General features: G+C 28.4%; 3 protein-coding genes across 10 annotated transcripts in view; 1 reads left to right on the top strand and 2 right to left on the bottom strand.

Moving 5' to 3' along the window:
* Positions 1 to 13,244, bottom strand: part of LOC123264362 (serine/threonine-protein kinase minibrain) — a 52,254-nt gene extending 39,010 nt beyond the window's left edge. The window contains exons 1-2 of one of the 2 annotated variants that reach the window (XM_044727611.1): positions 11,041 to 13,243; positions 2,634 to 3,250 (exon numbers count right to left, since the gene is read on the bottom strand). In XM_044727611.1, coding sequence (XP_044583546.1) covers positions 2,634 to 2,784 — 151 coding nt within the window. In that variant the 5' untranslated portion in view covers positions 2,785 to 3,250; positions 11,041 to 13,243. Of the gene's footprint in view, positions 1 to 2,633; positions 3,251 to 11,040 lie in introns of both variants that reach the window. The other variant, XM_044727612.1, reaches the window with a different exon arrangement.
* On the top strand, positions 10,128 to 22,023 carry LOC123264364 (inosine triphosphate pyrophosphatase). 3 transcript variants are annotated; one of them, XR_006509312.1, is made up of 3 exons: positions 10,128 to 10,517; positions 10,715 to 10,812; positions 10,957 to 11,579. XR_006509312.1 is itself a non-coding variant. In XM_044727615.1 (2 exons), the coding sequence occupies exon 2, from the start codon at positions 21,169 to 21,171 to the stop codon at positions 21,733 to 21,735; it is 567 nt and encodes a 188-aa protein (XP_044583550.1). In that variant the 5' UTR covers positions 10,426 to 10,517; positions 21,163 to 21,168; the 3' UTR covers positions 21,736 to 22,023. The 3 variants fall into 3 exon arrangements, 2 of the variants coding, with proteins under 2 accessions (XP_044583550.1, XP_044583549.1); XM_044727615.1 differs by lacking the exons at positions 10,715 to 10,812; positions 10,957 to 11,579 and adding an exon at positions 21,163 to 22,023 and having other exon boundaries at positions 10,426 to 10,517; XM_044727614.1 differs by lacking the exons at positions 10,128 to 10,517; positions 10,715 to 10,812; positions 10,957 to 11,579 and adding exons at positions 20,346 to 20,504; positions 21,163 to 22,023.
* On the bottom strand, positions 14,065 to 20,581 carry LOC123264358 (serine/arginine repetitive matrix protein 1-like). 5 transcript variants are annotated; one of them, XM_044727599.1, is made up of 7 exons: positions 20,466 to 20,581; positions 19,492 to 19,858; positions 18,493 to 19,089; positions 17,577 to 18,366; positions 17,387 to 17,441; positions 16,138 to 16,164; positions 14,065 to 15,906 (listed from the first exon to the last, which is right to left on the bottom strand). In XM_044727599.1, exons 2-7 carry the CDS (start codon positions 19,758 to 19,760, stop codon positions 14,957 to 14,959), a joined length of 2,688 nt encoding a protein of 895 aa, XP_044583534.1. In that variant the 5' UTR covers positions 19,761 to 19,858; positions 20,466 to 20,581; the 3' UTR covers positions 14,065 to 14,956. The 5 variants fall into 5 exon arrangements, with proteins under 5 accessions (XP_044583534.1, XP_044583532.1, XP_044583535.1 ...); XM_044727597.1 differs by lacking the exon at positions 20,466 to 20,581 and adding an exon at positions 20,326 to 20,431; XM_044727600.1 differs by lacking the exon at positions 20,466 to 20,581 and adding an exon at positions 19,896 to 20,042 and having other exon boundaries at positions 19,492 to 19,824.
* Positions 22,024 to 22,486: the final 463 nt, after the last annotated feature.

The raw sequence follows: 22,486 nt of genomic DNA, 5'->3' as shown, positions 1-22,486 counted from the left end.
ATTTCAAGCGTTTAGGTATGGAATTGGCGGGAAGTTGCAGGGATGGCCTTTAGGGTCAACGGTTTTCCAGATTTTTTTAATACTGAATTTAAAATTAATTGTAATTAGATTTATCGAAAAATGATAAAATTATAATTTATTGGTCTACTTTTAGCAATAAGGTTTTATCAAACAATAAAAATTAATTGATTTGATAAGTTATTTCGAATTGATAATTTTATTGCCAGAAGCAATGGTTAAACCGTCAATTAGGTTTTGTAATAAAAATATTTAGACATCGCCAGTATATAATAATTGTAATCACATTATCGAATTGATAAATATTCTTTTTATAATACATGAAATTAATTATTTATTTATTGATCTTCAAAATTTCTTTTCTTTATTTCTGTAAATTAATAATAAAAAATGATAGAATTTTCTAAATAGTTTCAAATTAAAAAATTGAAGTTATGAATTCATACACCGAAAATTTTCGTGAGCCAAGAATTTTGTTCTCCAGTCAAGAAATTTTTCTTTCTGTGTACAAAATTTTTCTCACAACGCATAAATGATAGTTTTTTTTCAAGTTGTAAGAGAATTGTAAGAAATTTGAGAAAATATAAAAACAGTTTCTATAAAAATTTGAAAAATAAAATATTTTTAAAGTTAAAACCAGTGATAGTTTAAAATTTGGTGATTTATAGCAAAAATTATTAAATAATTTTTTACACAACGCATAAATTTTTCTTAATTGTGTAGACTTAACAGTAATGTCAGTGTATACATGCATCTATATTTAAAAATTTTTTTTTTGCAAGCGTTTGTATTTTTGACGATCAAGTTGTGTTAATTGTAAGACAATTAACGTAATAAAAAATCAATAACATTAATATGAAAAACAAACGTGTGTGCTGCCGAATATTTGAGAAGTGTAGAATAATTAAAGGTCAAAAAGGGTCGATAAGTAAATTCAACGTTAAAATATTCACGACATAAGTACCTGCCGTGTCGCTAATGGGTTGACGGTATCGAGCAATTAACGAGATTTGAATTTTAAAAAAATTCTCCGTCATCGCCTCGTCCATCATGTCTAGTCTGTCTCATCGTACAAGTAGAAGAGTCAACCGTTTATCATCATTAGTCGGTAGCAGTACCAGTAATAATGATAGTAGTATACAGTAGTTACAAATAAAATTCTCTTAAGAGACTGCCAAGGCCAATTGAGAGCCAAGTCGACTTTGATTGTCTCTTTGAAAAAAAAAAGCAACAAAAATAAAACAAAATTAAAAAAAAAAAATAGCAATAATAATACTTAAAAAAAAAAAAAAAAACGATCAGGTCAATGACTGATGAAAATTCGCATAGTTTTTTTTAAACATTTATATATATGTATACGTTGGGTCAGAAATATATCGAGAAAAGTCTTGAAATCGTCCAAGAGTCGTCGGTCAGGCATCGGTCCAAGAAGTTGCATTTAAATCTCCCAAATGTTCTATCGACTACTCCCGGCTTTGGTGTTCACCTCATCAACTTCGATTGAACGATTAAATATTTAAACTAATGATAGTTGTACAATATAGAAGGACATTCATAGTGTAATGGATTTTAAAGTTTGCAGGTCACGTATATTATAAATGGTAATTATCTATTATCAGTCAACAATATAATTAAATAGTAATCGCATTAGTAATAATATTGTTAAGAAAAATACGATATAGCTGATCAACTTCCAAGCATTAAATTTAACACGTTGGGGCTTTGGCTTCGATTTAAAAATACATTTAATCCTAATGAACATCACTTGCTTTTATTCTTTCACTCAACAAATGCTGAGATCATATATCGATTAACCTAAATACAAGAAGTGAATTAATAATAAAGAGATTCTACCGGTGACAGTATATGCGGGAAATAATTTTTACATTAACATAGCGATGCTCATTTACTAGAAGTATACTAAAGTCTATAGATTAGCAATATCATGTTATGTATATTACTTTTAATAATTAACAGAATTATTTATTCAATATTTATAGATTCCTACTCTGATGTTTGAGTTATTTATTTAAAGAATGAAATAAAATAGTATTGAACAGAAAATATTATAGTTTCAATAAATGAAAAAAAAATTGACTATAAAATTTCCTGCTTAAGATTGAAATTCCCTGACAATAAAAAAATTCATTTGATTCAAGAGAAAAAAAAATAACTATTGAGTATAAAGAATAAAGAATAATTATTGAGCCGAGAAAATAACTTGGAATAGTTTCAGTGTCTTGAAACAAGACAAAAAATTTTGAACCAAGAAAATGTTTTTAGTTTAAAAATTTTTCAACCTAAATCAAGAAGATGTACTTCATTTAGTTACTTGATTCAAGTAAATTTTTTTTTCTGTTGGTTCAAGTAAATTTTGCTTGCTTAAAAAGTTTTTCTGGTTTTCAAACTCTTCAAAATTAGTTTCTTGGTTCAAAATTTTTTTCTCTTAACTCAAAATAATTTATCTATTACTGTAAATTTTATATAAAATCATTATTTGGTAACTTCATAACGATTTAGCATAGTTTTCTTCGGGCGCAGGTATCTGTACTGAATTATTTCATTAAAAAAATTTTTGCCATGGCTATTGATAATGAAAATAGATATCAACTTACATTGTTGCTTGTGCCTCGAGGACTCCATGAGGATCATTTGCTCATGTTTGTGCCACGCAGCGTCGGTTGTATCCGTGCCTGCGATATTGCGCGTGCCCGTCGAGGGTGGCTGCACGCCCCCGCGGCCTCCACCGGCCCCGCCATACTCCATACCCGCGGACCCACTTTTTTCTGCCTTTGGCAGTTCTCTAGGACTCACAACATGGGGCTCTCCAGGCCCACCACCCTCTTAATAACCTGGATCGTACAATTAAATCCTTCACTCGATCACTCAGCTTGCTTTAGCCGTACGCAATACGGAATGCTTAAATCCTTGTCAATATCACTAACTTCAATTTAAAATTTATTATTATTATTTTTTATTACTATCAATATGATTATATTGCTGGTTTAGATTTCGAATATGATGATAATCACTTATTGCTTTTATTCGTGCCTGATGCTGCTGATGAAGATAATTTTCTTCGCCGGGAAAATAACTTCCTTCGACGATACCTCCGGCCACGGCTCTCGCCCTTACGCCCGGTTTTAGCTTGCATACGAACAACGTAATTTATATTTATCGAATTTTTTTACGTATACTTATTTTCACGTGTTCACAAAACTTTCTTGATAATCTGTAATTAAAGAAAAACAAAATTTTTTTATTAATTACAATTATAATTATTAATTATTAAAATTTTTATTTTAATTTCAAATTTTTAATATAAAACTAACAATAAATTTCTACTAAATAAGGAATACCCTCACATTGTAATAATAGCCTGTTTTTTATTTTAGCAAAAATAAATATCCGTTAAATGAAATTATTCTATTAAAAAAATTTCAATTTTACTACACTAAATCTTGTTTTCAACACAGTGAGTTGAAATTTGCTGTTTTACGCAAAAAGTCGTTTTTTTTTATCAATATTTTTTTATTAAAAAAAAAAAAAAAGGTTATACATGTTGTATAAACGGTACTAAGAATAAAATTTGTGATCGTAGTAAAGCATCAGAGATGCCTTGAAATAGAGCCGGGTCACTTTGCAGATCGATGCGCACCAAGTCGAATCATTGTATGTTATAGAGAATCAAGAGTGAGTGTGATGAATAAAGGCGAAATCATATTTTGTGTGAGCTTCACTATTTTTAGAAATGAAAAGATTTAACCAAAAGTTGTGGATTGATTTTTCATTACTATTATACCAATAATTATTAAACTGAATATTTTATTTTAAATCATTGTAAACTAATTAAAAATATTCTACTTGAAAGATCATTGCTTATAACCTTTAAATGTTTTTGTGTATAATAGCCCTTGTCGATTTTTAAGCTTTAATTACTTGTAACCTACACTAAAATGACCTTATAATTTATTCGATATTTTTTTCTATTTATAACCCGCGAACTTATATATAAATATAATTTCGATACATTAATAAAACAGAATTGGATTTCATTTTAGTGAAATAAAAAAAATTCGTATCTATTACAATGAAAAAAAAAGTGGTATTAACAGTCGATTGATTGAATGGGTAATAAAAGTATTTTGTAGAATAAATAAGGGTTGTCCCCTTGTGATTTGGGGGTTTGCATATATCATTATATAGCAGTTGATACCTTATGACTTATGGATACCTATATGATGGTTTAATATGCATTAAGATCAACAAGGTCTGTTTGGTTAACATATCACTATAATTATTATTAATACCAAAGATTATTTAAAAAGCTCTGAAAATGAATTCGTAGTTCTAATTCTACATTTTTGACGTGAAATCTCTTTATAGTCCGAAACAACAATTGTTTTTTATTTACTCGAATTTTAAGTTTGATTTAAGATTTTTTTAATAGTTTGACAAGTTATTGTTAATAAATATTTTTTCAATTTCAAGTGTTCAATGTGCAAATAATAATAATTATTATAATTATTTTTGAAAATTTTGAATTGCAATATCTTCCGATCAAATGGATCGTTTTTTTATTATGGAACTTGCAGTATTCGCCACAGTTTTTCAAGTACAAAAAGATTATTCATGACCTACCAAACAATTCGACATAAAATTTTGAAGTTATATTAAAAAAATATTTTTTTAAAATTTAAAAAAATTTAATATCTTATGAATGAATTGGCCGATTTTGACGAGATTGGCGGCGTTCGACGCAGTTTTTTAAGCACTGATAGTTTTTTATTATTACATCCAAAACGATTCTAAGAGAAATTTTGAAGTTATTCGGAAGAAACACTTTATTCGAAATTTGTCATTTACGGTTTCACTTCAATGCATCAACCAATTTGATGCAGTTTACAATAATCAAAGCGGTTTTTTTGAGTTTAAGAGCTAATCGGATTTTTGAATTGATCGTTACATCTGTTTCAAAATTATTCTAAAAAGATATTTTTTTTGAAAATTTTATTTTTGAGATTTCTCAAAATCTACTGGTCCGAATCGGTTCAAATGATATAGAGAATCTAAGTTTGGTAAAGCTCTTTTGAACGTTGCCAAGTTCATTTAAATTGGTCGACTTGATTTTCGAAAAGCGGAGTGAAAGGAATAAATTCCCGATTTTTTTAAAATCATAAATTTTTAAAGCGGGAAGTTAAAAAACTGATGATTATTTTTACACGTGAGCACTGAAAAAAAATTAATTTGATTCAAGAGGAAAATTCTTGAACCAAGAAAATAATTTTGAAGAGGGTAATTGTCTTGAATTAAGACGAAAAATTCTTGAATCAAGTGAAATTTACTTAAACTAATTAAAAATTTTTTTACTTAAATCAAGAAGATAAAGTTCTTCAAAATTATACTTGATTCAAGAACATTTTTTTTTCTGTGTGTCTGATAAATGATTGGTAGACTTAATTGTAATATTTAATAAATATTTAATAAAAGTGTATCAAAAATGAATATATAAATAAATAAATTAATGAATTTTTGTTATAAGAGATAAATAATTATCGAAACACTTAGGTTTACATGTAAAAATAATTTCAAGCTAATCATCTTGATCTGTGATACTGCAGTTCATTAAAATCTGGCAGTTTCGTAATTTCCACGAACGCTAATCGACTGTAAATTTCACATACGCACAACTAAACCTTCTTTAAAACTATAACACTATTATATATTATATGAGTTACAACACGATATAATAATAATGAGCTTTGCCAGACAAACTATAAGTCAAACAAAATTAGTTGTATTTATAGTGTTATGGTTTCTTAGTAAATCTGTTATAAACACGACTAAAAATAATTTTCAATGTACTAGGAAACTATTTACACGTATAAAACTGCAATTTTTATTTGAATATTAAATAACCCAAATAGTTATATCATTAGATCAGATTTCTAGTTAAAGAATTCGGTATAACTTTTAGAACTAGTTTGAGTTCTAGGTTGAATATTCTTCCTCGTTAAATATTTGTTGAATTTTCAACTATTGTGATTCGTGATTTTTGGTTCAAAGAGCAAAAAAAAAAAACGATCAAATTACAATATCATTAATAACAGAAAACTGTATATGTATTTTATCACGAGAAAGATAAAAAAATATGAAACAGATGATGAACGAAAACTAACTCGACATTGCCGTGACCAAAGTAATTTGTATCATTGAATAATACCTAGATCTTAATTTCGAAGTTATTTTCCTGATGATAAAAATTTAACGTTTTTATTTTGACCTAAATTCAACACCCTTGGAGATAATAAACAGATTTGCACAATAATTACCCTACAATTAACAGTAAATAAATAATTAGAAAATATAAAGAAATAAATAACAGCGATAAAATTAATTAACACCTTGTGTACAAACTTCCTGCCTGTAATTATTGAGAAAAAAAAAATAATAACAGTAATAATAATAGTAATGATAATAATAATAATAATAATAATAATAATAAACATGTTTAAAAATCAAGTGACTAATAATGAAGATGGGGAAGGGTTGAAGGTCCGAAAGACAGCTGTGCATTTTCGGGATGGTGTTTACGCATGTGCGCTCTCAGCCCGCCATTGTTTGAGACAGCTGGTCGCTTTTTTGGCATTTATTTTTATTATTTTATGATTATGTTATTCCTCTTTAACCCGGTAATTTTCATTTATCCATTACAAGAAGTTATTATCTAACATTATAATTTGACGTTTGCCAAAAAATTACCGAGCAATAAGAATCAGTGACATCTCAAGATAATGATCCACCTGAATGACTCTTTATTGCTCGAGTAATTACTATCAACTTGGGCTATCGATTTAAATCTGTCCAGGTGAAGAAGGGGTTGTTTACCGTAGTAACGGATGTATAATAAACCTGAGTTGCAGGTGTGGCGTTAACAGCGAAATAGTTTTGCAATTATTATCCTAAATACTTTTTTAAAATAAATTTAACTGTTAATAATTATGATTGTTATGGTTATGATTAAGTATTTCTTGGAATTAGTTAAGCAAAGAAAAACAGACAGACCGAATAGAACGAGTCTAAGAAATATTCATTAGTTATATTGACATTCTTATTGGACGTAAAATGGCTAGACATTTATGTTCTGGTGAAACGACAACTAGGACGTAAGGTACTAGACATACACGGAAAAAAGTAAACTGTAATATTCACTCGGATTCTGGTTAATTTTTATAGTTTAAAACAGTAAAGCGGACATCGGGGTGGTAAAAATATAAATATTACAGAACTTAATGTAAAAAGTATAAAAGCCACAATTTATAATTTAATATCCAAAATAAGTGATTAGTAGCTGTCACTATAGTAAATAACGACTCTGTCATCTTAAAAAATTACAGTTTCAAACAGTAAAAATTGCCATTTCAATATATAGTCGATATTATGAGGAGAAGGGGAACTCAGATGAAAGAGAAGGGGGTCTCACTCTGGGAGAATTTAACATTTCAAACACTAAAAATTATACTTTTAAAATGTACATTTTACCAGTCCCAGTAAGTCAATAATTATAGTTTGATTTTTAGCGTTGCGTTTAAAATTTACCATTTTACTTTGTAAATATTGACGTTGCTTGTATTAGAAATTTACTAACTTTATTTTATACTTTTTACATATCATAAGATCATTTTTTAGGTACGAAATGATAAATATCAAAGTCTGAATTCTTAATTATTATACTTTAATATTTTAGACATTAACATAGCGAATATTAATGTTTGAAATAGTATTTTCTTCCATGTAAAGAGTAAATTGTAACGTTTAAATGGTAAATATTATAAAGTGAATAGTAAAATAACGGTTTTACTGTTTGAAATGGTAATTTTTAGCAGTTGATCATTACTTATTATAAATCAACTGTTATTTATTACAGTTTACTTTTTTCCGTGTACCATACTCAATTCAAATAAATATATACACACGTAGATAATAATAATAATAATAATTATAATAATAATAATAATAATAATAATAATAATAATAATAATAATAATATACATGTATATGCAAATATGTACAAAGAATCTTCAACATATTGAGTACAAGTGACTAATGATTATCGATGCATTTACCTACGTGACTTATCATTCGTACGAGTAAAAACAAGAAAAGAGTTTTAAATAATTTAAATAAAGAGTTGGGAAGTAAAAATATTATATTTGAATAAGTATAAGCTACTAATAAAAAATAACATTCATGTCAAAACCGGTCATAGATCTTTACACGCGACTTTTATGAATATATTTATGTATATTTATGAATATTTAATAAAGAAAATATATAAAGGGGTGGTATGAAAAATTTATAGTATAAGAACAAGGAAGTTATTAATAGAATACAAATAAAAATATTGTGGATGTAAATTTTTTTATAAAATTTTTTAAGAATTGCGTGATTGAGTGTAAAGCAAGGGCTGGATGTTAGTTATTTTTTTGTGAAATTTTAAGTTGAATTAAAAAAAAAAAAATATAAATTTCGCGGTTGAAGAGAAAGTTGATTTTTTAGAATTATTGTTTAAATCTAGTTATGTTAGTATAAAAACCAAAATTTTAATTTTTTCGTGATTTTGAATAAAAATAAGTCAAGTACAAATGATAAAATAACTATGAAAACAAATGTAAGGTGGAAAAAATACAAGTGAAATGAAAAAAAAAATTTAACGTATTAACATTATCTTTGTTAAACTATAAAACGACTTCTGACCCTTTACTTGTCGATATCGATACTCATCTGTATGTTTACGCTATATATTCTATACATTCACGTTTAGTATTCACGCTAGTCGAAGGTCGCTGGTTCGTGTTATTGTATTATATGGAAGACGACTAATATCCAAGAGTTGCAGCAGGTGTCATGCGGGCTGCAGTCTAAACTCAAGGCTCAAACGTTTTTTTCTCACTTATTATTTTTTTGTTTATGCGTTTTTTTTTTTATTATTGTTATTTTTATTTTTCATACTTCACACGATACTTGAAAGCGCCTCGTAAAGACTTAGCCACGGCCTGAATTTTTAACAACACCGGTGAAACTTTGGTGACCTCTTTTAGACTTTTTTTCTAGTAAAACATTAGTTATTTTTTTTTAATTTAATATTAAACTTGGTGATGGGGACAGAAAAGCAATTTCAAACGATTAAATTGATGATCTATTGATCGATTGTAAGAAAAAATATTTAAGAAAGTTATTACCACAGCTTAAAGCTCTATAATTTTCTTTTTGATATTACTCGTAATTAGAATAAGATAAATTTATGAAAATTAATAATAAATTGTTGTTCAAAATTTTCGACAAGAACTCTGAATAAAAATTGACGGTATTTTTTATCTTGATAAAAAATAAATTATACAAATTTTTACGTTCAATACTTTGCACGTGCATGTTCTAAATATTTTTCTTATAATTTAAATGTAACAATAAAAGTAAAAAAAAAGAATGTGGTAATACTGCAGTAAAAGTTAATAAAAAGTACAGAATCCAACTCTGAGTTGGAATAATTTTTGTACGAATAGATTTTTCATGGTATAATATATTTTTTACAGAACGTTTAATTTTTTACTAGTATTTTCATCTTTCGCGCTGTTAATTAGTAATAAATTTTTTCCAAGTTAATATTTTATAATTATATAAAAAAAAAAGTGATACGCTATTTTAAGATTTAACATTTGAATTGATTTTTGGATAAATTAATAAAAAAAATGTATTTAAATTAAACAATATTTTTTAGATTATTAATAATTTAAAAATATACTATTAATGGCCTAAGATAATGCAGACAATAATCAATAACCCGAATAACAAATTTGAAAAATATATCAATAATATAAAGATATCTTTGTCAAAAAATGAAAGTAACCCTGCTCCAATTGATAAACTCGGTATTACATATAATAAATAATATATGTATATATTACATTATAAATTGATAAATAAAGTGAATGAATGAATTTATTATCAAAACAATAATAATAATTCGAATGATTAAAACTGGCTTATGTAAATAAAGTAAAGTAGAATAAATATTATAAAGATTTGTCGACTATGCAACTGAATGATTTGTGAGATTAAGTATATATCACTAGTTCTGTGCGAATGTTACGATAGTTCTTGTTATTCGTGTAATCGAGGAATCCCCACTGGTTTCTACGAATCGCTGACAATCCTAGATAAACCTGGTTTTTTTTAATGCATACAGACAGATAAAACTACTGAGGATAGAAAAGCAAAATGTAAAGCCAATGAAAAAAGAAATGGATAAGAAAGAAAAAATAAAAATGAGATGAAAATTAAAAAAATAGAGTTGAATATCGATTTGTGAGGAGTATTTTAGAGAATGGAAAAGAGAATCTTGAGATTCTTTCCAATGATCATCCTGTCCTCGAAAGAAATGACTTCCGGCCATGGATGAAGTAGACAGATTTTACGAGAGTGATTGAAAAACTTTTAAGGTATTTTTCATTTCTTTTTTTTAGATGTTTTAAATTATTATACGCCATATTAACTTATTTTTTCGATATTAATACATAAACAGTTAAATTTATTTATTTGTTTATTTAGAAATTTTTGTATTAATTTTCACTTATTTTCCCGTAAAATTAAATTTATTATTTTGTAACAAGTATTAAATGAGGAAAATATTCAACAGCAATGGATATTTTTACTGCGCTATCAAAAGTTGTTACCATTAGAAAATGGCGTGGTGTGTATTTCAATTTTAAGGTTATGTCCAGAGTCTTAGCTAAGGTATTTTAAAATTTTTATTTATCACCTCAAAATATTTAAAAATAGTATTTTTAGTTTTTAGATTAAATAAAAAATCAAAATTTTTTAATTTTTGATTCGAAATATGAGAAAAATGCGCAATAATTGTTTTATTTTAATTCTCAGAACCAGAGATGCGTCAAATACCGCCATTCGACAAACTATGAATCACTAATAGTATAAATTTAAAAAAAAAATAAAATAAGTTACCTGTGACTGAATGCGGAATATTGAAATCCATGTAAAAAAATCCGTGAATCTAGTGCGTGTCAATAGCGCATTTAACTTGTCAAACAAACATCACTTTCAATGAACACTCAAAAAAAATAAGATCAACTCATTTCCACAAAAAACACAAAATATAAATAGATATTTTTTTTGTATGATAATAAATAGATATATAAATATATATTGAAAAACACGACAATTACACAAAATAAAGGATATGACTATTGGAAAGGGACGAGGATATGACACTTGTGAAATTTATCACAACTTGTATTCTCACACGTGGAAATCACCTGGGCACTGTTTTTATAAGATTAAAACGTCGGCTATCCCTTGAATTTCCGTCATAACTTTATAAATTAATCAGTTTACACACAAACTTCTCTGTACATGTCTTAAAAATAAAAACACCTATAATTACACGACTTTAATCTCTCAATCGTTTTCACAATTATACTCAGACTTTAAACTCACTTATTCACTTAATAAAAAAAAAATTTCACTCTTCCAACGATGCACATTCGACAGAGCAAAAAAAGACACAAACCCACTCTATTTTGATAATTTAAACATAAATAATAAATAAACTTTTTAAATTACGACACAAAATAATACGAAAAAATCCACTGTGCTAACTATGACAAAAATAAAAAAAAAACTAATAATCATAAATAAATAAATAACAATTTCAGTACATAAAAAATGAACATTTGTTGATAGAGATTATGTCGTGTTAAGTCGTGAGTTTCAACTGAATCAGGTTATGGCCATCTAGACACCACCACGAGCATGCTCTTATGCGTGCGGCTTGACAACGATCACGTGGTACACAGCAGTCGCGTCCCTGTTTCTTCAATTTCCACCACTTTGGCTTAAACTTACTTCTTCCTTTCGCCGCTTCACCCTCAATCACCATTAACGAAAATCAAACTTCACATATAATAGATCAGTACATTTAAGTATTATTCTTTCCATAAATCTGGCCTTTCATTTTTATTTCCTTATTTATCTTCTTTACAAATGCTTTCTTCTGAATAATTGATAGTAATTAATCCAGCGTTAATAACAATAACAATAACGATGATAATAAAAACAATATTATTGACAGCGTTGATAATATTTATGAAATAATAATTGAAAGCTTCAATAAGATGATAATAAATGAGGATAATTTGCGTCGCTACGCACCACCAAGTTACCTTACACCCCCGCGGCGGTGCTGCATTGAACTCGCCCGCCAAAGGGTCAAAAGCACCGCGGCAAAATAATAACAAAACTATACTAACAAAATATTATTAAGTTTTGTTTAAATACTCGTTTAACTTTTAAGCTTAAATTAAATATCACTCACTTTTCACTTACTTCCTTATTTATATATCTATATGTAAACGATATACACACATAAATATATACACCTATAAATATATTTATAATAACTTTTGCTCTCTAATCCTTAGCCTCGTTTTCAAAATTGAATGGGTTTTTGTTGTAAATTATCAAGTTGTATTCTTCCAGCACAGCTCAACTTGATTACTTTGGCAGATCAACCCTTTTTTTTGTTGATAACTAAAAACGACAAGTAAATAAAATATCAATTAAATTATATATAAATAATTCGTTTTTTAATTTTATTTTTTTTAGACGTGCTTGGCGGGTTTTCTTAGCTGCACTTACTACGGTTGCTTGGTTGGTGTTATTGTGCTACATGCATATGCACATATTTTTGTATATAAATATGTATGTATATATTGTACATATAAATATACACACACTATTTAATGTATATATAATATTTTATACACACTTGGGGGCTCTCTCGTCGTGCATTCACCTCGGTATACCGCGTCGCCGACACGGTCCGACGAACTTCCCTCGCACCACACCGATGCGCGGAATCACACAATGTCGTCACTATTTGATTTGATACTCACTTATTGTTGTTGTTATTGTTATTATTATCATTATTATTATTATTATAACTATTTTTCATATCCTATATAAACTTTGTTAATAATTATTAAAAATATTATTAATATATAAAGTCACTAGTAACAACTACTGTTTATTATTGTTAGTTTATTATTTAACCGAGTTTATTAACGTGAGGATAAAAAAATGCCACGAGAGCCCACGAAACACGAGGAACTGCACGCCCTTACCGCGGGGGCATACCGCATCGCTTTCTCGGGCAAACATGGAGCTAGAATCTATGCTGTTTATAGTTCACTTATTTCACACATACCCTCTAACTGGCGCTGATCACTGTATTTTATGATACAGTACTAACAACTTTTAAGTGGTTCGCTTGACGACAAGAATTTTATTTTATTTTTCATTTTTTATAAACATATATGTCATTAGTTATTATTTTTTTTTAAGGTTTTATTTTTTTTATCAAAATACATTTTTTTAGACGTTTATTTTATTAACATCGATCATCGGTTTAAGTTGTCAAATGATTTAATTTTTATAATAAATTCAATATTTTTCATAAGAACAAGGCTACCAATTTTTCAATCTTGTGCGCATGCGCCATTTTCAAACGCGGAATTTTTAAAATTACTTAATTATTATTCTTTTTTTTTCTACTCTGCTTTCTTTTACCTTCAGATTACCGAGTCGATTAAAAGAATAAAAATTGATATAAATATTTAATTTTAATTTTATTTTTGAAGGTTGTTAAAAAAATTATTAAAAATTTTTGGATTTTATTTTATCTAAAAAAAAAAAAAATCCTAAATTAGATTTTTCATTACTTTTAAAATTTTATATACACTTATTTGATATTGATGATTAAAAAACATAATTACTAGCAACAATACACTAAGTAAAAAAAAAAAAACACATGAAGGTTTAATGTGAAAATAACATTAGTAGGTCATAGAAATATTTTCCTACTTTATTTATTTATTTTTTTTTTGTATTACATTTCATATTTTTCAGGTAAAAAAGTGCACAAGGACAAAAATAGGCTGCGATAAAATAAAAAAAAAAATTCGATCATTTCGATAATTAAGTATTGTACATTTAAATGAATGCACACTTAATTGGGTTTGATTATTTTGTTTCTTGTTAACTTTATTTTATTTATTTGTAAGGAAACAGTAATAAACTAATAAAAAAGTTTTCATTGATCTGTAATTATAAGGAAAAATATAAACTAAAAAAATACATCGTAAAAATACTTTTATGCGTCGTAAATAACAAGAAAGAAGAAAAAAAGTAAAACGCAATATCCAATGGAATGCGTCAAATTGTAGCATATTATTTTTCAACATACGTCAGCTTTTTAGCAAAATTTACGTGACGTAAATATAAACGTCAGTGTCTCCAGTCCACTGACAACATCAAAATTGTGACTCTATTCTAATATATTTTTATCTTTTTGTTTTCAGGAAAAAATATACTTAGCTGAAATTATTAATAAAATTTTTGAATTATACACTCTTTTTATCATATTATAATATATACATATACATAATAGTTATATGTAGAATTATATTGCTCTACAATCCACCTTTGGTTATTATTTTTCAATGTATGTATAGTATATATATTTATCAATGAGATAAGACAGTTACTTATATACTTGATTAAATTATAAACCAATCGGTATAGTAATTCAATCATTAATTGTTATCATAAAGTAATATTACTACATGTGATTACCATATTACCACATCTTGATGAATAATTAAAACTAGAAAAAAAGTCCACAGCATAGCCACGAATAATAGTTAAATTAATTTTTTTCCGTTTTACAGCAAACACTATGCTAGTTTGTTCCAATAATTAACAAACATAACCGATAAGGTATCGTTTGACATAAATGACCGGATAAATTTAATGAAAAATCTAACAATAGTTGATGGTAAAATAAAAAATAATAATTATTAATTTAATATTTTCCACGATAGCTACTACTGCCTCCGCCACCTCGTCCCCGAAATGGTCTACCAGTTGAATGTTTGCCTCGTGCTGATCTTGATTTATGAACAGGTGGATTCTGTCCAAATGATTTATTGTTGCGTCCCCGCCAATTGGGATCATGTGAAAATGGCTCTTGTTCTAAAATTTCAACATCATCATGGTCATCAAGCATAATGGGACTTGGTTCACGGCTGCGTTCATTTCTATTCTCATGATAAGAATTTTGTCGAAAGTCCGGAGAAAAATGACGTTCACGTGGTGAAAAACTCCGATGATTTCGCCCACGATTTGACGAATAACTATCACTATGACGTATTGGTGATTGAATTCGATGGATGTATTCTCTGGAATCGTGATCCTGATGCGACAAGCGACTGGGGCTAGACAACATAATACGATCATCTTGGTCTTGTGATGATGGCGATACACCACGATTCCATCTCTTCTGTGATGAATTACTCAAGCTCCATCGTAAGTCATTAACTTCACGTGGCTTTGAATTATAATCATATGATTCACGTACATTCCAATCCAAACGTTCCATAATTGGTATTTTTTCTTCACGCGGTGGTAGTGGTGGTTCACTGATATGTACTTGTACACCAAAATCAACCGTTTCAATTTCCGTTTGTGTATATTGATCATTAAACTCTTTTATGTCTGTTTGACAATATTTTTGATGGACCTCTACTGATGGTTTTAATTCTTCCATTACTTTTTCTTTAACATCATACCACAATTTTTTGCTTGAATGTTTTTGTAACAAAACAGAATTTGATTCGAGTTCGGATGATTCAGTTAGTGGTTCATCCTTGCTTGAATCGAAGAAGAAGCGACCTTTGATTTTTAAACGTGGATCTTCGTCGGGTAAATCACGCAAGGCCAGCTCACAGTGACGTAAAATTTCAGGTTTGAATCCTGTGGTCCAAAATAAAAAAATTAATTTTGAATTCTTTTATAATATATCATATTTATTATTCTTTTGATGTATTTTTATATTTCACGTTGATTTTAGATCAAAGATATTATATTCATGATGAATAATCATCGTTGATCACTAGTATTTATCACTTGGCAGGCATTTTAATTTTCACTGATCACTTTATATTTTAATTAATTACAGTCTAAAAATTAATTTTAAAATCTCACCTGGATATAGGACTGGATGACCGGTATCTGGTGGATAAAAAAAAATTAATAATAAAACTTTATGTCAAAATGTTAGAATAAAAACAAAAAATAAAAAAAAAATTAGGAAAACGGTTGACCCTAAAGGTCATTCCTGCAACTTCCCGCTAATTCCATACTTGAGTGCTCAAAATTCCACTTATTACGTTTTTGAGCTTTTCGAGCTCAAAAATATTAATTTCGTGTCATTTTGAGCTCTCCGAGTTAAAAAATCTGATAGGGAGTTTAATATAACACTATTTTTTTTAATTTTCGAATTACAATAACTTTTGAATGAATAAACCGATTTTCACGCGGTTGGCAGCATTCGACGTAGTTTTTTAGGCCTCATTAAAAATCTTTTAGTTTAAATTGATCGAACGAGGAATTTCGAAGTAATTTCGCACTGATAGAAGGATTTTGTTTATAGTTAAAAATATTTGTTGATATTTAACAAATCATTTATTAAAGACCACTTTTTAGTCCTTAATAAATATTTCTTAGTATTTAAAAAGATTTATTAATATTTAATAAATGAATATCGGATTTATTAAATACAAAGAAATCATTTTAAATACTAAGAAATATTTGTTTACCTAATACTAAAACGTGATCTCTAATAAATGATTTGTTAACTATTAAAAAATATTTTTTGGTACAAATAAATCCTTCTATCAGTGCGAAAAAATACTTTTTTTGGTTTTCTTTCGACAACGATAACTAACGAACGAATCAACTGATTTCGACCGGGCTGGCGGCGATCAACGTGGTTTTTTTTATGTTAAGAGCTGATTAGTTTATGGAATCGATCGGTAGAGCCGTTTAAAAGTTATTAAAAAAAAACCACATTTCAAAATTTTTTTTTTTGTGATTCTCAAAATCTACCGGTTCGAATCGGTCTAAAGTATATTCAAAATTTAAGTTTAGTCAAGCCCTTTCGAATGGCGCCAACCGCGAAAAAATCGGTCAAGCCGTTCAAAAGTTATAAGAGGGTCACACACATACATACAGACATACGGACATCATCGCGAAAACATTCAGGGAAGCTTCCTAGGACCTCAAAACGTCGAGATCAAATGAGAACTCGATTTTCGAAAAACGGGGTAAAACCAATAACTTCCCGGTTTTTGAAAATTTTTAATTTTCTTAGCCGGAAGTTAAAAAAGAAAACAAGTAAATGTACATTAATTATTTAAAACAGAATATAAAATTATTAAAATTAAAATCGTACCTTTCGCAGACACTGAAGCTTCCAACAGACTGGACAAACTGGTCTTTTCAAACTGCTGTAATTTTTAATGAAAGTTATAAAGTATAATTAATTTTATTTCAATGAAACTACCGTCTAATTATCATTAGTAAGAAGTAATGACATTCAATAAAATATAAAAGCGATTAAAAGTATGATACTTAAACATTACTTTTGATTTGGAGATGACAGGTGGCTCAGGTGTCTTCAAACGGTCTCGACGCGATGAAGAGTGTCCTCCAGTGTAGGCTGAAGAAGAGTGTTCTGAATATCCATGATGTCCTGAGTCCATTCGTTCAGGTTGAGGTGAAGGTGATGTTTGCATCGGTGCTACTTGTTGATGAAATAACATTGATTGATCCATTGGTGGCGCTGGTACTGGTTGAGGCGATCGCGATATAACTGGTACAAATGCTGAACGAGAAGGAGTATTGTGAATTGGAACGGGGTTGGATTGATTATACATCACAGCAGGAGCTGTGTAATCAGGTTGGGACATAGAATGCATAGGCAATTGTTCAAAATTCATGGAAGACCCAGCAGGGGCCACATTATCGTATGGAATGTACGAAGGATTCATCGGTGGAAGAGATTCTTGCATTGGTATGTAGTGTTGAGGTGGTCCAGAAATTTGGGGATGTCCTTGTCCCGGTCCTGGTCCTGGTCCTAACAAAGATTGCTGTTGCTGTTGCTGAGATTGAATTCCTCTTAAAGACGGATGTATGTATCCCTGATTAACTGAATCCGGGTTCACGATAGGAGTGTCTCTAAACTGCCGAGCTAACGCTTCAATAAATGGCGTACGTTTTCTACGATGCTCAGGTGATTTACTCATAGATCGACGTCTTGGGCTGTTGCGTCTTCCTCCTGGTGATCGGCTCCAGCGTCGACGAAAACGATCTTGACTGCGACTTCGTTGACGATCTCGGGATCTACTTCGTCTTCCTACGTTCCTTATGTCACTGTGAAATTATTCTAATGCTAATATCTAGTAATTTTTAACAAATGCAATAATACAACAATACTATAAAGTAAATTTAATATTAATTTAATTAAAGTAAAAAATAATATATAATCACATTTCTTACCGCTCGTCCAGACGTCGACGTCCACGATCAAGGCTTGATCGCCTATCACGTCTATCACGTTCCGAACTGCCGTGATGTTCCCAACTTGGTCTTCTGTGACGATCGATACTTCTTCGTGAATTACCACCCAAAGGAGTTCTTGATCTACGCGGACTTAATTTATTCCTGTCGTGGCTTCTCCGTCGTGATGGACTGAGTCGATGTCGATCCAGACTACGACGACGATCTCTGCTCCTATGAGATCGTTGTTCACGATCATGCTCTCGATCACGCTCTCGGTCCATTTGCTTCTCATTTTCAATAGTTTCAACTTCAGTTCCTGGAGGTACTATAGCCCCGGAATCCAGTAAGTGTTTTATAGCCTTCTCCTTTTCCGCAAGTATTTTACTTTCATTAACTCTCTTCGTGCGAATCTTGTCTCGTTCGATGTCTTGAGAACTCTTCGATGGATCACGTCTATCTTCACGTCTTCTTTCGTCGCGCCTTCCTCGGTCCCGGTCCCGGTCTCGGTCTCGGTCTCGGTCTCGATTATCCCGAATGTTGCGCCCTGAATCTCGGTAATCTCGACGATTTCGATCCCTAAAATTATTTATCTCACTACTTTACATAATTTATCATCACATATTAATAATTAATACATTAGTTCAAACATAAAGAACATATATGAACAAAAATATTAATTAATTAAAAAAAAAAAAACAAATTAGGCTTGACTAAATATTAAATCGACTTATTTTCATCTATAAATTTTTTTATAGACTAAAAATTGTCATAAAAACTAACTAAATAATTAATTTATAAAACAAAAAAGTTAAAGCCTATTTTAGGTAAACTTTAACAATATTATTACATTTTTTTAAATAAATAATAATTTTATCAAAAACATAAATTGAATATTACTCTCACGCTTCAAACATGAGTGTTAACATCAATATTAACAACGTTTAAGCAATTTACAATAAAAAATTAAGAATTATATTTAAATATACATTATTCTACCTAGAGTTTCTTCTATTATCTTTATCTTTGTTGTCTCTGCTATGAAAATCATCAGTAAGGTCTTCTTCACCGTCCCAAGCATCAACGACGTTAAGTCCTTCCATAAAATCTTCATCGAGAAATTCATGTAACTCATCATCAGGCATGTCCTTGAGACCTTCAATAGCCCGTTGAACTTCCTCGTTGGTGTTCCTGGCGAGCCGCATAGTTCTTGACATGTTTTCATTCATACCTTTCCCTCGCGGTCCATCCTTGTTGTTCCTGCTCATCTTGACCACTTTTGCTGTTATTGATCTTCAAAAATAACTTCGTTGAATTTAGCTGAGTAACAATCTTCAAGTACTGCGTATTAGCCTATTCTGAATCTCTATAATTAAAAAATTTTTAATTTAAATTATCTTTACCTTTGTCTTATTTAATTAGTACGATGATATGCTAATGATTTATCAAGTTTTCATATAATATTACTATTATTATTATCTATTTAAAAATTACAGTCTCTTGTTTGTGTTATAATTTATATAAATATAAATTATGAAATTCACAAACAATTAATGAATGACTAAAAAACTGCTTAGAGGTTAATAAAATTTTAATACAATTTACGACTATATCTATATTTATAGTTATATGCATTTATGCATATCAATATATATTTAGGTATACTGCGTTTAGTCTCACTGCGAGAAACTTGAAGAATATTATTTACTGACATAAAGTTGGATTATTTTTAATTAAATTATTTATCACAAACCACAATTAAAAAATCACTCAATTAATTCTCTCATTTATTTAAAACATTTTATTAAATAAATCGAAATTAAATTAACTGACCGGTGTTAGAAAAAAAAAATTCATTTTAATTGTTGGTAGCATTGTTGACTTGTAGACACTTGCAATATATGTGTGAAAATTTATCAATGATATAGATTTATTTAACAATTAACAAACTAAAAGTTTAAAAAATATTTTACTTTGTTTTATAATTATTTATTTATATTCTATTAAATCTGGTGAGTAATACTTTTTATAGTTACATATTCTTTATATAATTTTTTTCTATTATTATTGATCGTATAGAATTTCCACCGGCTGATAAAAGGTTACAGCTGTTGCCGCAGCGTGTCGCTTATTATTAAAAAAATTATTTAAATTATCAGTCCAGAGGTTGAGTTTAATTTTAATTAAACAAAATATTTTATTAATGATTAATGTTAATAATGATAGTTAAAAATATAAGTCAAGTTCATAATATTTATTTATTTTGATGAAAATGAAGTTAGCTAACATTTATAAATTTTTTATTGAAAAAATTTCAATTAAAAAATTTAAAAAGAAATTGCACCATATAAAAAACTTGAAAAACTATAAGTGCAATTTTTTAGAAATATCTTTTTAGTATGAAAATTAAGTTAGCCGACATCTAAAAATATTTAGAATTTTTTTTATTGAAAAAATGACGACAAAAAAATAAAAGAAAAAATTTCATTTGTAAAAAACTTTAAAAACTGTCAGTACAATTTTTAAAAAATATTTATTTTGCTCTAATTTAATTAAAAAAATTAAAAACGTCGGCTAACTTTAGTATTATCTTTTTAGTTGTAATTTAATTTAAAAAAAAAATCAAAAATTTTTAGACGTCTGCTAACTTCAGTGTTATTTATTTTGCAGGAAAAAATGTCCAAGCCAATTGTTTTCGTAACTGGAAATGCTAAAAAATTGGAAGAAATTTTAGCAATTTTAGGAAAAAATTTTCCACGAGAAGTTAGAAATCAAAAAATCGATTTGCCGGAATACCAAGGAGAGCCGAGAGACATAAGTATTTCGAAATGTAAAGCTGCAATGGAGGTAGTAAAAGGGCCAGTTATTGTTGAGGATACGTGCCTCTGTTTTAACGCCATGAAAGGATTACCTGGACCATATATTAAGTGGTTCTTGGAGAAATTAGGACCAGAAGGTCTAGTCGACATGCTTACAACTTGGCAAGACAAAAGTGCAGAGGCCGTTTGTACATTTGCTTATTCATCTGGGAATCCCGATGATGAGATAATTCTTTTTGAAGGAAAAACTCAAGGAACTATTGTAAGTCCTCGTGGACCACGGGATTTTGGATGGGATCCTATTTTTCAACCTGATGGGTACACTGAAACTTACGCTGAACTTCCTAAAAGTGTTAAAAACGAAATATCACACCGCAGCAAAGCTCTGGAACAATTAAAGAATTACTTTATGAAAAATGCGTAAAAAAATCTTTTCTTTTTACTTATAATTAGTAAAAAAAATAACTTTAATTACAGTACAAAATTTAAAATCATATTCTAATATTAAATTCAATTTACAGCCAATGATAGTATCAAGTTTTCATTCATATAAATATTTTTCTGATAAGAAAATTCTTAAATTAGAATGTGATACTATTTCTTAGAAAGAATGGAAAGAATCTTAACAGTTAGAGGAAACTATAAAAAAAAATGCGCTTTGACAATAAAAAAAAATAGATAACATGAGACTAAACAAATAAATAATTTTCTAATGTATAAAATACACCTTTTATCTATAAATGAAAATACCATGCCATTTTAATAAAATAGTAAAAAAAATCAAATACATTTTGCTTGAATTGAAAAAAAAAAAGTTTATTTATTTTAAAACAATAACAATATTGCACTTTTGATCTTTCTTAGATAAATAATGATAATGTATATTTAAATATATTATTATCAAATATTTAATTATGTACAATCAAATAATTAATATTTTTAAATGTTGTAATAGTAAAGTAATGGGAATGTCTGAGTGTCACAGACCAATGAACTCACTACTTATAATTACAATAATTTATTTACTCATGTTCATATGTGCATATGTATAAAAACAATCTTTATATTTATTCTTTATTAATTAATTATTTACTTATAGTTTCTACTCACACGAGTCCATTGATCTTCATAATTAAGTATCACTCAAGATTACTCTCTAACGAAGGCCTTAAATG

The sequence above is a fragment of the Cotesia glomerata genome, linkage group LG4, assembly GCF_020080835.1.
Source record: "Cotesia glomerata isolate CgM1 linkage group LG4, MPM_Cglom_v2.3, whole genome shotgun sequence".
Classification (NCBI taxonomy): Eukaryota; Metazoa; Arthropoda; class Insecta; order Hymenoptera; family Braconidae; genus Cotesia; species Cotesia glomerata.
This window is presented reverse-complemented; position numbering and strand designations above follow the sequence as displayed.